The sequence below is a fragment of the Apodemus sylvaticus genome, chromosome 2 (assembly GCF_947179515.1).
Source record: "Apodemus sylvaticus chromosome 2, mApoSyl1.1, whole genome shotgun sequence".
Taxonomy (NCBI): domain Eukaryota; kingdom Metazoa; phylum Chordata; class Mammalia; order Rodentia; family Muridae; genus Apodemus; species Apodemus sylvaticus.
In genome coordinates, this window is record NC_067473.1 from 9,637,993 (window position 1) to 9,651,655 (window position 13,663).

General features: G+C 38.6%; 1 protein-coding gene across 2 annotated transcripts in view; it reads right to left on the minus strand.

Moving 5' to 3' along the window:
* The window catches only part of Magi2 (membrane associated guanylate kinase, WW and PDZ domain containing 2), a 1,455,128-nt gene that overhangs the window by 465,107 nt on the left and 976,358 nt on the right, over window positions 1–13,663 (minus strand). For both annotated transcript variants that reach the window (XM_052173111.1, XM_052173110.1), the window contains exon 6: window positions 10,458–10,537. In XM_052173111.1, the coding sequence (XP_052029071.1) occupies window positions 10,458–10,537 (80 nt within the window). The remainder of the gene's footprint in view (window positions 1–10,457; window positions 10,538–13,663) is intronic.

A 13,663-nucleotide genomic window follows, 5' to 3' on the forward strand; every position in this document is an offset into this window, starting at 1 on the left:
TTCATAGCAGCCCTATTTATAATAGCCAGAAGCTGGAAAGAACCCAGGTATCCCTCAACGAAAGGATGGATGCAAAAAATATGGTATATATACACAATGGAGTACTAATCGGCCATTAGAAATAATAAATTTATGAAATTCTTAGACAAATGGATGGAACTGGAGAACATCATACTAAGTGAGGTAACTCAGTCTCTAAAGATCAATCATGCTATGCACTCACTAATAAGTGGATATTAGCCTAGAAAATTGGAATACCCAAAACATAATCCACACATCAAATGAGGTACAAGAAGAACGGAGGAGTGGCCCCTGGTTCTGGAAAGACTTAGTGTAGCAGTATAGGGCAATACCAGAACAGGGAAGTGGGAAGGGGCGGATGGAAGGGGGAGGTAAGGGGACTTATAAGACTTTTGGGGAGTGGGGGGCCAGAAAAGGGGAAATCATTTGAAATGTAAATAAAAAATATATCGAATAAAAAACATGAAAAAAAAAGAAGCAATACTAGATCATTGCCTCTCAGCCACTGAAATTACACCCCACCCTCAACCTTACATCATAGTTAATGTCCAAGGGCTTCACTTTATATTGGCGATCTGGACTGGGGTCTGTCGCTTTTGAAGAGCTTGCCTGTAACAATTCAGATCAGCATTTAGCCTTTTTCTTTTGCTTTCTGCATTACTGAGCAGATCTTACCACTGAGGAACACATAATGGTATGCTTGGCAGTGTGATTGACAGAACCATGTTTAGCTCTCAGGGAGCACATTCGAAAGTATTGTGGACTGGAGTGAATATTTGAGTATTGTGGACTGCAGTGAATATTTGAGAAACAGAAAGAATAACAGACTCTTGTTTTTTTTTTATTTTCTTAATCTTCTTTTTTTTTTATTCGATATAATTTATTTACATTTCAAATGATTTCCCCTTTTCTAGCCCCCCCACTCCCCGAAAGTCCCGCAAACCCCCTTCTCTTCCCCTGTCCTCCCACCCACCCCTTCCCACTTCCCCGTTCTGGTTTTGCTGAATACTGTTTCACTGAGTCTTTCCAGAACTCGTAATCCAATTAAATACTTTAAAATCATTTATAGAGCTGTAAATTTACTCCATTGGTCTAAGAATGAGTTACCGGACATAAAATATTTGGATCATGAAATTATACTTATCAGTCTATTTACTGATATGACAGCTCAGAGGAGAAAAAAGAGAATATATAAAATAGCATTTTAATTTAAACTATAGAACTATATAGAAAATATTTAAGCAGTTTAAGATGTACATTAGGCTTTAATGTGTCTGGTTCAAACACCTTGTGTGTAGATGACAACAGAGCACTGATAACTATCTTGAACTCAGGTGTCTTGGGCTCTGGACTTGCCATTTTTGCTTAAGGATCAAGGGTCTTAACTCTGAACTACAGCATCACTGTGTGTTGCTGTCACCAACAACTCAAAACTTTACTTACATCACTGACTGTTGGTATTTTCAAAGGAGCAAACTGGGTAACTCTTCCAAAGTGTAAAGTATGGTGTCATTTTTAAATAGCTTGCAATACAAGCCGTTTCCTTATGCCTTTTCGTATTTGATTAGATGGATCTGACCTTTTCCCCACTCTCTCCTTCTCTGCCCTACTTTTTTGTTTATCACTTCTGTGATTAAATCAGCCTTCCCCCACAAATACACCCATGCCTGTGCAGCTTTTTATCCTCCAAATTCATCATTTGGTAGAAAACCAAACCAAACCAAACAACAACAAACAACAACAAAACAAAACCCCAAACATTTAGACATCTGAACCCATAAAACTGATGAAGACTCAATTCTTCCTTTTCTTCTGCTTTAACTGCAATTAAAATCCTTGAAGATTCAACAGGCAATCATAATAAACTCTGAAAGAAGTAGGCAGATTGGCTAGGGAAGTTAGGATTTAAGCTAGGACAACACCATCAGTCTCTAGGGTCCTTTGTCACGCTCATGTTTCAGACTATGCATGAAGGCAGCCTCAGCCTAAAGCAGACAACAGGATCATATAATTGAAGAAGGAAGAAAGCAAATGAGAAGAATCCTACTCTATCTGAGAAAATGTCCAGGACTAGGGAAGAGTAAGAGGGACCCAGGAGAAGCCTCATCCCAAATACTGTTTGCAAGGATGATACATTTTTATATTTGACTTGTGGCTTCATCAACAGTGAACAAGAAGACCGTCCCATTCCTCATTGGCAGTGGCGGGCTAAGGCAACTGTGCTGGTGACATCAATACAAGACAATGACCTATTCCTATCCCATACCTGCCAGTCTGCATAGGCAGAGAAGAATAGGCATGTGAAACACTTGTCATCTCACATCCATGCTACAGATAGCCTGTGACCTACAGAAGTGCCTTGCATCACTGTTTGCCCCAAGGGGCACCAGGAGCCCATTGTACCAGAAGCTCTCAAGCTCCCAAGCAAAATTTTATTGTGAGGACTCAGAAAACAAAACAGGCCAAAACTTACTTATGAAATTCAAACAAGGGCACTGCTAAAACAAAGATTTTACTCCAAATATAAAAAATAGAAAATGTCTAAGAGAAACTTAAGTGTAACTCCTCATATCAAGAATAAGGAAAGCCACAACTGGATGAGAAAATGGCAACTGACACTAATTTAAAAAAAAAAAAGTTTGACCTTCATGACAGTCACGTCAAAGCAGTTATAAAGAAGTGACAAAGCATGGCAGATAATTGCATGGCAAGCACACTTATATGCTTAATTATTAGGAAATTCAGATCCCCAAGATTCACATTAAAATAGAAAAATACCATGTAGAAATTTTGAAAGAAAAAATAACATAAATTAAAATGTTATATAGATATAGGCTAAAATTGTCGAATTAAAGGTATATTTATATAATTTAGTGGCCAAATTAAACAACATGGAGAGGATGGACCAATTTTTCTAGTATGACCACTTAGAAGAAGAACCAGACCAATTCCTATCAAACCACAATTCACCAAAACTATATAAAATGAAGCCCACAGTCTGAATCATTTCATCATGCTTAATTCAACTACATTCTCAATTAAAAATCCCAGTGAGGAGAACTTCCAGGTCATCTCCCTGGAGAACACTTAAAGAACAGTGAGAAGACATGCTACACATTCTCTTACAGGAAGGAGAAATGGTGGCCTCACTAATCTTGGTTGCCACCTTAACACACCTGTGAAGAGTAAAGGGACCTTCAAGTGAAGAGCTTGGTCTGTAAGCAGGTCTCAAGGGCATTTTCTCATTGCTAATTGATGGGGGCAGCTCACTGTGGGTGGTGCCAAACCTGGGCAGGTGGGCTGGAGCTATATAAGAAAGCTAGCTGACTGGGGAACTTGGAGCAATGGGTAAACAGGGTTCCTCTCTACCCTGACTTCTCTTGATGAGTGACTGTAACTTGAAACAAACTCTTTCCCCATCAAGTTGCCTGTGATCATAGTGTTCATCATAGTAACGGAAAGTAAACTACAACAGGGGGACCAGAGTGTCAGCTCATGTTAGGACTGGGGCAAAGCTAGGTTGTGGGTCGCTTGCCTTGGAAGTGCAAAGCCTGGGCTCCATGCCTTGCACTTTAAAAAGGAAAACAGAAAATCAAAACTCACCACACCACATTTACATATTATGTGGCTGTTTTTATCCATACAAGAAGGAAAATTATGGACTAATATTGCTCACAGACACCATACCCTTAATAAAATATCAGCACATCAACAAATCACGTGAACACACAAAAAACCACATGAAGAATTTTACACCATGACCAAGTTAGACTTAAATCACTCCATATAAGTTAAAAATCACTCCATATAAGTATACTACATCAACAGTTTACATTAGAAATAGAATTGTCTAAGTGAAAAATTTTGTAGGTAGAAATCAAATCATATGGAATCTAGTAAAAGTTTCTATATCTTACACATGACTTTGGCCAAATCATATAAAACTGACACAACAAAATCAATTGGTTTTCTATACGTTAAAAGTGCATATTATCAAACTGAGATTTAAAACACAGTACTATGTTCATTGCTTAAAAGAGAAAGCCTATTTATACACTAAAAACATGCTTAATGTGTTTTTCTCAAAAATTAAGAAAGCACTGAGGGAAAAAAATCAAATAAGACATCAATAATAAGAATATAACACCCATGGATTGGAACACATCATAATTAAAGACAGTGTATCAATTTTCCTATGTTGATTTATAGATTCAATGTAATTCCTCCCAGAATACCAGTAAGATATTCTGTAGTCATAGACAAAATTCTAAAAATTATTTGGACAAGTAAGGAACCTAATAAAGCAAATTGATGAAGAATAAGGTAAACATTACCATAGTGTATACGTAAGGCTTGCAGGGTAGTTGTGGAAGTCAAGAGAAGATGGCGAGGCTGAAAAGTGTGCACACAGATCAGTGGGATGCAAAGATGCATGGCAGAGCACATGGAATCCCAGGGGAGAAGGAGCTTCTCAACAGTGGTGCTCACTGGACTCCCCAGACACAAGGGATGATGAAGAACCACAGCCTCAGACACTGCACATAAACCAGCTGAAACAGAGTTCACTGCTTATAAACCTAGGCAATAGTCACAAAATCCACGAGGAGACCTTAGGGACCTCGGCCTAGCTGACTCATAAAATGTGATATGAGTCGGGCTAATTAGAACAGAAACATCTGTACAAGTTCCTGTGAAAAGGACAAATCACACATCTGTGAAGAGGACAAAAGGACAAATTACAGACTTGAACAAGGTGTTTCTAGGGAGCATACTCTGGAATAATTCATATCCAGAGTCAAGAATGCCCAAAAGTTACTAAAAAGAAATCAGTCGACATGGGTAAAACCATGATATGGCATTTCACTGTTTATCACGTGTGGACAACAAGTAATTAATTACACAGAAAGATGCTTGGTATAAGCTATCAGGAAAATTCTAACTAACGCACCACCAGAATGTCTAAAATTACAAATATCCTTAACAGCAAAATGATGGTGAAGAGATGTTTATAGTAATGCACTTCTAAGTTCATCGCAAGTTTATCAGAGTAAAAGCATTTGAGTACATTGAACATATTTGAGAAATTAGGATTACAAATTATTAAAAATATTTAAATGAGAAAATAATTCAGTCTTCTGATGTAAAGACAGACGAAGCTATCTAAAACCAGCATTTAAAAGATGTAAGTACAACTTCATTGGTGTCAATTTTACAAAACCCATTTAAGAAATGACTTGAAACTGAGCAATATCAGGTCAAGTTTCTTCTCTTGAAAACCATTATATTCAGAATGTATTATAAAACATGCCTTTTTTCTGAATTCACTAGTTTTTTTTTAAAGATAAAGTTCAAAGGACTGGTTAGTGTCAGTTGAAATGCAAGTTTATGGAGGCAGCACTTAAAACTCATTTCCTTTTCTGTTGTAATGTAAGTAAACTCAATCTTCAGATCCCGAATCCAGATTTGAAGCCATCAAGTCAGTTGATGCAGATGTAAGTATTATTTTGTGAAGATCTAAAGCCATTTTAGCAAAACGGAGAGGAAAACACCAATTTACTAATATCAGGCTGGAACTAGATAGTTGGAAACTTTTTGCTGCCACGGGTTTGTTCACTTGCAGTTTTTCAAGAACTTAGAGAGGCACTCACTAGCTGCTACCGTACACCAGGCCTTCCCTCTGCCCTCTACAGACTTGTCCTTTCAGAGCCTTGTTTGCCGAGTACTGTCTAAAGGAACTGGACTTATTCGGCAATAAGCAACATCCTTCCCGTATATGAAGCTAAGTCCTTTTTGGAAGATAGAGAATTCTTCTCCTATCGGTAAGAATCACCATGCTAGAGAATCCGTCCCTTGCCTGCTGCTCACGTTTGGAGCAGGTTTTCCTGCTACATAAGGACAGGATTTCTTCTCGTGAACGTAGCATTGGGTGATGCTACTGAGCCATATTTTACCTTTAACAGAACTATCCCAGATGACAACTTTTATTCTGTGCATGTCTGCATATGTATGCATGTGTTTATGTTTGTGCACATGTACATTTTGTGTATGATTGTGTGTGTGTGTATATGTGTGTGTATGAACAGATGTATTTTTTATGTGGAAAGATCTGCATTTGTGTGTGTGTGTGTGTGTGTGTGCATGTTACCACCTTACTTTCTGATAAGGTTCTTAGCCTGAGCCTGGAGCTCATTAGTTTAGTTTGATTGCCTGGCCACTGAGCCCTGGGATCTATTTATCTTCTCCTCCCCTGTCTGGGACGATAGGCAGCCATTGTTATGTTTGGTTATTTTTTTTTCCTTTTTTAAAATGTGTTTGATGTGAATCAAGTTCAGATACTTGCGTTTGTATAACAAGCCCTTTACCAACTGACCTATCTTCAAGCATCTAACTGACTTCCGATAATCTCTCCCACTTGACAGATCTTGTGGGATTTGTCACAATAGGAACAGCTGTCATTTAAAGTGTCTTGGGAGAAGCACCACACTGCTGTTTCTGAGGGTGAAATGTGATGGTACTTTACACATAATTTAAACAGTTTTGCATCCAAATTATTCAATAGTTAACTTTTTTCCCCTCTGGCTTTTTAAATACTACTATATTGGATTTCTAAACACTACTCCCCCAAAACCTATTATTAGAATCCAGTGGTAGGTGGAAACTTGTTTTTTGCCATGTACTCTGGTGCTAAACTCCCAAACAGCACAGAGCTATGACAGATTCACAGAGCACCATGTCTTTGGGATTTTAAACCAGACTGTGAGAAGGGAGTTGCTTTATGTTTAGTGGGTGTGTTAGCTTTCAGATTAAAAGGGCCAAGTGATTGCTTTCCTGCAAACAGGAAAAAAAAAAAACATTTATTTCATACATGTTCAAGTCAGACCATCCTTTATCCCCATGACGGGGATACCATGAACGGTATGGATAACCATTGCAAGAAGAAATATGTTATTGGCCTTTTTATCTTTGGAAGGGTCATTAAGTCAGTTGAGAACCCCTCCCATTTTTCTTTCGCTTAGCTTCCAATTATAACTGACAAGAAACTAAGCACCTGCGTTAAGAGATGTGAAGATGTATATATTAACAGATCCTTAGCAAATACCCATCCACACATAAAACACTAACATAGAGAGTTTATGAGCCTGCTATGGTGCCGTATACCCATAATGCCAGCACTTAGAAAAATGAGACAAGAGGAATGTGAGGCTGAGGCCTGACTGGACTGGGCTATGTAGTAAGGCCCTATCTCTCCCCCTCAAAACCCCATTTTAAAATAACCACACTGAAATATTTCCTGTGAGGTAGGTTCAACCTATGTGAAAATCTGGGTTCAAGGCTGAAAGGGGTCAGAGAACAACCTAACCTTTGACATTGCAGCATGATATGGTTATCTAGAAAGTACACACACACACACACACAAACACACCTCATTAAAGTTCTCATATGCTGTCTGAGTAGGTTTCCATTGTGTATTTGTTTATAGCTGTCCTTGGCCACATGTGACTGGTAGGCTGTAGGTTGGATAGAATGTTTAAAATTCTGTGTAGTGGGGGAACCTGGTGAGATGCAGGAAGATTTTCAACTCCTCATATTGACCTGGGGAATCTTAAAAATCTGAGTTCAGACCTGATTTGTGAGGAGAGGCCTTGATGGAGGTAAGGGAAATGTGCAAAATGCATGGGAATCCTGAGAGATTGTCATGGAGACACAGAATACAGACAGCTGGTTTCAAGGCCTTCAACAATATTCCCCAACGTTTGTTAAAATTGGACAACTGCAGAGCCTACACACACACACACACACACACACACACACACACACAAATGCCAAGCTCAAAGTCCTGAAAATTGAAAACAAAACCCACAAATAATGACAAAAATAGCCTAGACTCTTCTACAGTCTTGAGAATAAAATGTTTAGAAATATCAGTGCTCAAGATGTGCCAAGAGAAAAGGCCCCCTATGATGAGACAGACTGAAATTTATGCTAGGTATCAAACCCAGCCCACCTTTAATTTTGTACACTCTCCGAGTGAAGTTTATACATTTTAAATAGTTAAGAAAAAAGTGAAATTACTTTGTTTCATGAAAGCATGCAGAAGCTCCACTTCTGGGTCTATAAGAATTTATTGGCACATACTCATGACTGCCACATACTCCCTTTCACTGTTGTAGCAGAAGGAGTTGGTGCAGAGAGGCTGAGGTGCCCTTTGAAGCTTAAACTATACCACCTGGCCCCTTTGCAGAGAGTCTTTGCCAAACTGCATTAGGATGTTAGCTGAAAACTCTGGCACACAACTGCACTGAGAATGAGGACAAACCAGAGATTGACCGCATCTCACCAGAAATCAATCCAACTTCAGATTGGCTCTGTTCTGGATTGGATCATGGCAACTGACAACGAGTCTCTCTGCTTGGCAGAGGAATGGAGCATCTTATCTGGAGAAGGATATCACCATGTGGATGACCTACAGTTTGTAGATAAGATATTTTACACACACTCCAGAATTCAGAAAATTACTACACCAGTCTCTCGTGTCTGAGCTGAAACTGATGCCTAACTATCTTAATCAGCAGATTCAAAAGTGATCCCTCAACACTCTATCAGTAGTAATTTCTTTTATTTAAAGAAAGGAAAACAAACAAAAAAGCAGTATTACCCAAAAGCACTTTTCTTAACAAGAAAACATAAATTACATATCTGGAATAGTAGTGATCCAATGAAATAAATGTGAGTTTCTAATGCCCAGCATCCTAGAAATATATAGAAGTTCTATGAATTATTTTCTAGGAAATGAAAACCAACAGTACCAGCCAAGCACTAAGACATTCTGACCAAGTGTTTTCTAGACCTCATTTCTCAAGGACATACGGTTTTAGGGCACTGGCATTACATTTGGGCATCTACCATCAGATAACCCAGATAAATACAGATGTGTAAAAAATTAACAGTGGAATGTTGTAAAATGGAAGCTGTTGGTTTTACTTGTCTCCCAGAACATAGAGGTTTGATCTTAGTAGTTTATTTTAAGTGAAAAGGGCAACTCAAAGGAGCCAAAGAGCTGAGAAGAGCAGTATTCACAGATAGAAAAATTGTTAGATTCACTTTAATTAGAACATACTAAGGTTATGCAGCTGTGGCCTAAGAAGGTGTAACTTTTTACATATAGCACGTGAGGTCATTTTAATTTACACTCTATCACAGTTTGCAATACATGTCTCAGTGTTGTCAGTGCAATGTAACCTAGTTGTACTTAAAAAAATTCACATTATATAATGATGCTATAGGCCATATCCATACACAGTTGTGTTCTAAAACAGAGTAACAGGTATAATTCTGTAAAAGGAAAACTAAATATAGATTTGGTTAAAATTGGTTATATATATATATATGCATATATATATTTATCTGAACGTACAGTTGAATTTTTAATTTAACTTGATAGTATATTTATCCTGATTTTATAATAGGAACCCTTAATATTATTTCAGGAAGTTAGAGTTATTGTTAAAAAAAATACAAAGAGCTTTGAGAATTAGAGCATTTTTTCCTACTTAAAACAAACTTTTTTTTTTAAAGTCTAAATATTCTCCATTACTCTTGTCAACTTTATGTGCCCATCAGTGATATGTTTCCATACAGGGCTCCAAATTTTGATTAAAAAGTCTATGAATGTGGTCAAATAATAAATCATTAGATCTGTATAGGTATTTATTTTAAGTAAATGATAAGAACTCTTTTACATTAATTAACTCAATAATTTTAGAAATTGCAAAGATCCTCAATTACAGACCTCATCTATGTAATTTACTAATTTACAAACATGGCTTGGATTCATCTGGTACCCTAAGTTATTTTTAAAAATTCTTCTCATACATACAAATGTCCGTTGTTTTTTAAAGCAAGTATGTGCAATTCTTCTAGGACCTTGAAAGTGGTAAGGATCATCTATGATGCCCATTCAATTATTTGTTTTATACAACTGCCTGTTTATAGAATACAACCTTGTTTTTTTAATACCCATTCCTTACTAACTGGCAGGATGTTGTTGCCTTTGAGAGGAACACCGAGTATTATTTACAGTTCTGCAATATTGCTTTTCTATGCGTCATAGCTGCTCTAGCTGAAAGCGCAGAATCCTCAGACAAACATATTGCAAACAAAAAGTCCTTAGTAGGTGGGGGAAGCCGGCCAGAAGTCAAATAGAACCCACGGAGATGACAAAGATGGGGTATTCGGCAGTATCTCCTCGGGGGAGAAACAGTCAGCCACATGGCCCTGCTGACATGCTGGGTTCACTCTCTATCTGAGCTGTAAATATTACATTTGGAAGTGGTTTCAGCCAGACCACTGCCGTTTTACATAAGAACCCCTTTTAAGAATCGCAAACATCCCCAAAGTGCACGGCTGTAAAAAATGATCAAAACTTAATAACCTACCATTCTCTTTGCACTCTTCTGGAGGCTTAGCCTTTTTCGCAAGTCGCGGATCCAACCATGATGTTGTCTTTGTGTTATGGCTGAAAAGAAAAGAGATCACTCTGAAAAGACACATACTAAAAGGAATCAAGTTTACTCCTTGAGAAAAAAAAAAAAAGCCCGGTTAGTCCAACAAAATTGCAATCGATACACTTAATTTGCTTACTGGTTCTAAGTAGCCCTGAAGGAGGTGTAAGAGTAATTGTGCAAGGCAGCTGTAAATTTGGCAACCTCAGCTCCCTGTCCTCAAAGCAGCTATTTTTATTAAAATCAACTAGAATGTTGCCAAGTTAACCTCATTGAAAATGCAGAACTCATCCAGAGCGAAAGGAATTTATTACAAATACAGGATTCTCCAGTTGGGAGAGCAGAGCCCTTACACTCCTGACAGTTTCCTGCCTTTTGCAGAAGTGGCATTTTCATCTTAAATCTGCCCTTTTCATAAACAATTGCTTTTGTTAACCACAGAGCTGGCAGAGGCAGAACAAAAGTGATGCAAATTACAGCGTGTTCCTGAGATTCCTACATTTTTCTCCAAACGTGATTAATAGCAGTTTTATTTACCCACATTAAGCTATCTCACTCCTAAATACTTTTATCCCAGCCAGGAAAGGAGTAGATAAAAATGTTTGCGTTCTAATGTTTTTGAAGTGGAACTTCTAGGAAAGGAAAGAAAAAAAAAATCTTGTTTAGAAGGGAAAAAATATTTCCTGTTCTAACTTCAGAAATCTAGAAGCAAAAGAGATTTTCTGAGACTTTCTTAGGGATCCTACTAGCATCACGTGTGTTAGGATCACTTGGCAGGCTTGTTAGCAAGGCAGGTCTTTGCAGAACTACCAGTACTGGTTTTTGCAGGGTATGTGAAATATGATTTGTGGGAGGCAGCCAGTTGTTACAAATTCTGTCATTAACAGGTTATCCAGGTGATGCTTGCACATTATAATTTGGGACTACTCAATGCCTCACCTGATGGTTAGAACTGAACAGTTGACTCTGGACAGATGTATTGTGGGGACTCATGGATCAATGGACAAATAATGAGGAATTTAGTATCTGTTAAGTCTTTCAGAAGAGGATAGGCAAAGTTAAAAGTACTGGGAAGTATGAGATTTATACAAGAAACAATGAAAAGAGCAATTAAAGAAACATAGGAGGGAAGAACAGGGTAAGTAGACCTTAGGTCCAGATCACAGTGGTCCTAATAGCTACACTGAGATCAAGACATACATTTTGTATATTTTTCTTTCCAGTTATAGCAGAGTCTCAGAAATCAGCCAGACAATCAAAGGTACTGGAAGTGAAGGTAAGAAAAATTTCCTACAGAGTACAGTCATTAAGCGAATCCTGAGACTGTTTTCTACTTCACAAAGGAGATCTCAAGGCACCACAAAGGGAGGATGTAGCCAAGTTGGACTTTAGGAAACCAATCAAGCAGCATTTTCTAGATGACCTTTGTGCATCTGCTTCTAAGGAGGGGTCTCTGATTTGAGCATAATACCCTGCTTTGCCTTCCATTGCTAAGATGAGTATTGTGGCCCAAAGCAGCTTCAGAGAAGAAAAGCTTTGTTTGGCTTACATTTCTGTCACAGTCCCTCATCCAGGAAAGTCAGGGCAGGAGCTTCAGGCCAGAGCTGAGGCAGAGACCACGGAGAACACTGCTTGTTCTGGGTGGTTCTCTCAGCCCACTTTCTTATATACCCAGGGCCACCTGTCCAGCCTTTGCACTGCTCTGACTTCCCTGGGCCTTCTTGTCAGTCATTAATCAAGAAAATGCCCAAGGTATGTGATTTCCACAGGCCATTCTGATTGAGGTAATCCCCCAGCTGAAGCTATTCCCCTGCTGTTTCCCAGTGACTGTAGTTGTATCAAGTTGACAAAAAAAAAAAAGGTCAATAAAACAAAAATACAAAAAGCATAACAAAATATCCCCAGTGCTAACCAGCACAGACATTATGATCTGTGAGTTATGAAATTCAGATGTCGAGGAAATCCCCTTTCTCTTTAGTCATTCATGTGAGGCCCCTACCTGTAACTTTCATCAGCTGTGTAAGCGATCAGCTGCAGAGGCATCTATCAGGATGGGACTCTAATGGTTTAATCAGGCAATGTCTGTGAAGTCGACCAATAAATAAATCATCTAGTAAGTATGCTGGCTTTTACCATCCCTCAGTTTGACCTTTGTAAATCTGGTGTTGCCACATTATCAAGTTTCAAGAGGGGGTGAAACTATTGTGGACACGATCATCTGGTCCTAGCCAGATATCAACATAATCCATTACTTTCCACTTAACTGAGGTTAGGGGTTTTAAGTATTCTGAACGTGGGGATCAAAAAGCAGGCACTAGGTAGGCCAATGTTTTATGACAGAGGAGAACCTCATTGAAATGTTCACAGGTGCCTCTGTGTGTGTGCGCGTGTGCCTGTATGTGCGTGTGCATGTTCGCGTGTGTGTGTGTATCTGTATGTGCGTGTGTGCATGTGCACTTGCACTTGTGTGTGTGTGTGTATGTATGTGCGTGTGCGTGTGCGCGCGTGTGTGTGTCTGTATGTGCGTGCGTGCATGTGCACTTGCACTTGTGTGTGTGTGTGTGTATGTGCAAGCACGCATGTGCACCTGTGCCTGTGTGTGCTTGTGTGTGTGTTGGGGGGATTTACACGTTTATCAGTATCCATTTTGAATCAGGTAGGGGAATGCATTGAGAGATAGGCAAGAGGCAGAATGTCCCCCCATTTCACCCACACTTGGCTTTTCTAAATTCTTTATCTCTTTTGGAGAAAAGTAATTTCCAAGTTCTTTAGACATATTCGTAAAAGCAAATATATCTATGGATAAATATTAAGGGGCCATTAGTATTCCAACACCAGAGTCAAATTACCATTTCTATACCACAGGAGCCTAGGTCTCAAACACTGGCTAATTTAGGAAAGAGCTGCGAGCTCCCAGCCTTGCTGAGTTTATATAAAGCATTTCATTACGGAATGGATTTTCGGGTTGAACTAGCGTTAGCAGTGTGTCACTTTAATACATTTTGACAGATTGAGTCTCTTATAGTTAACAGTATTTTTAGCTGTACTTCAGAAATGATTCTGAAAGAAATGTGGGTAGTAGTTACCTCCAGTAATTGTCTTAAACATCACATGAAGACACAGCACAGTATTTTTCAATA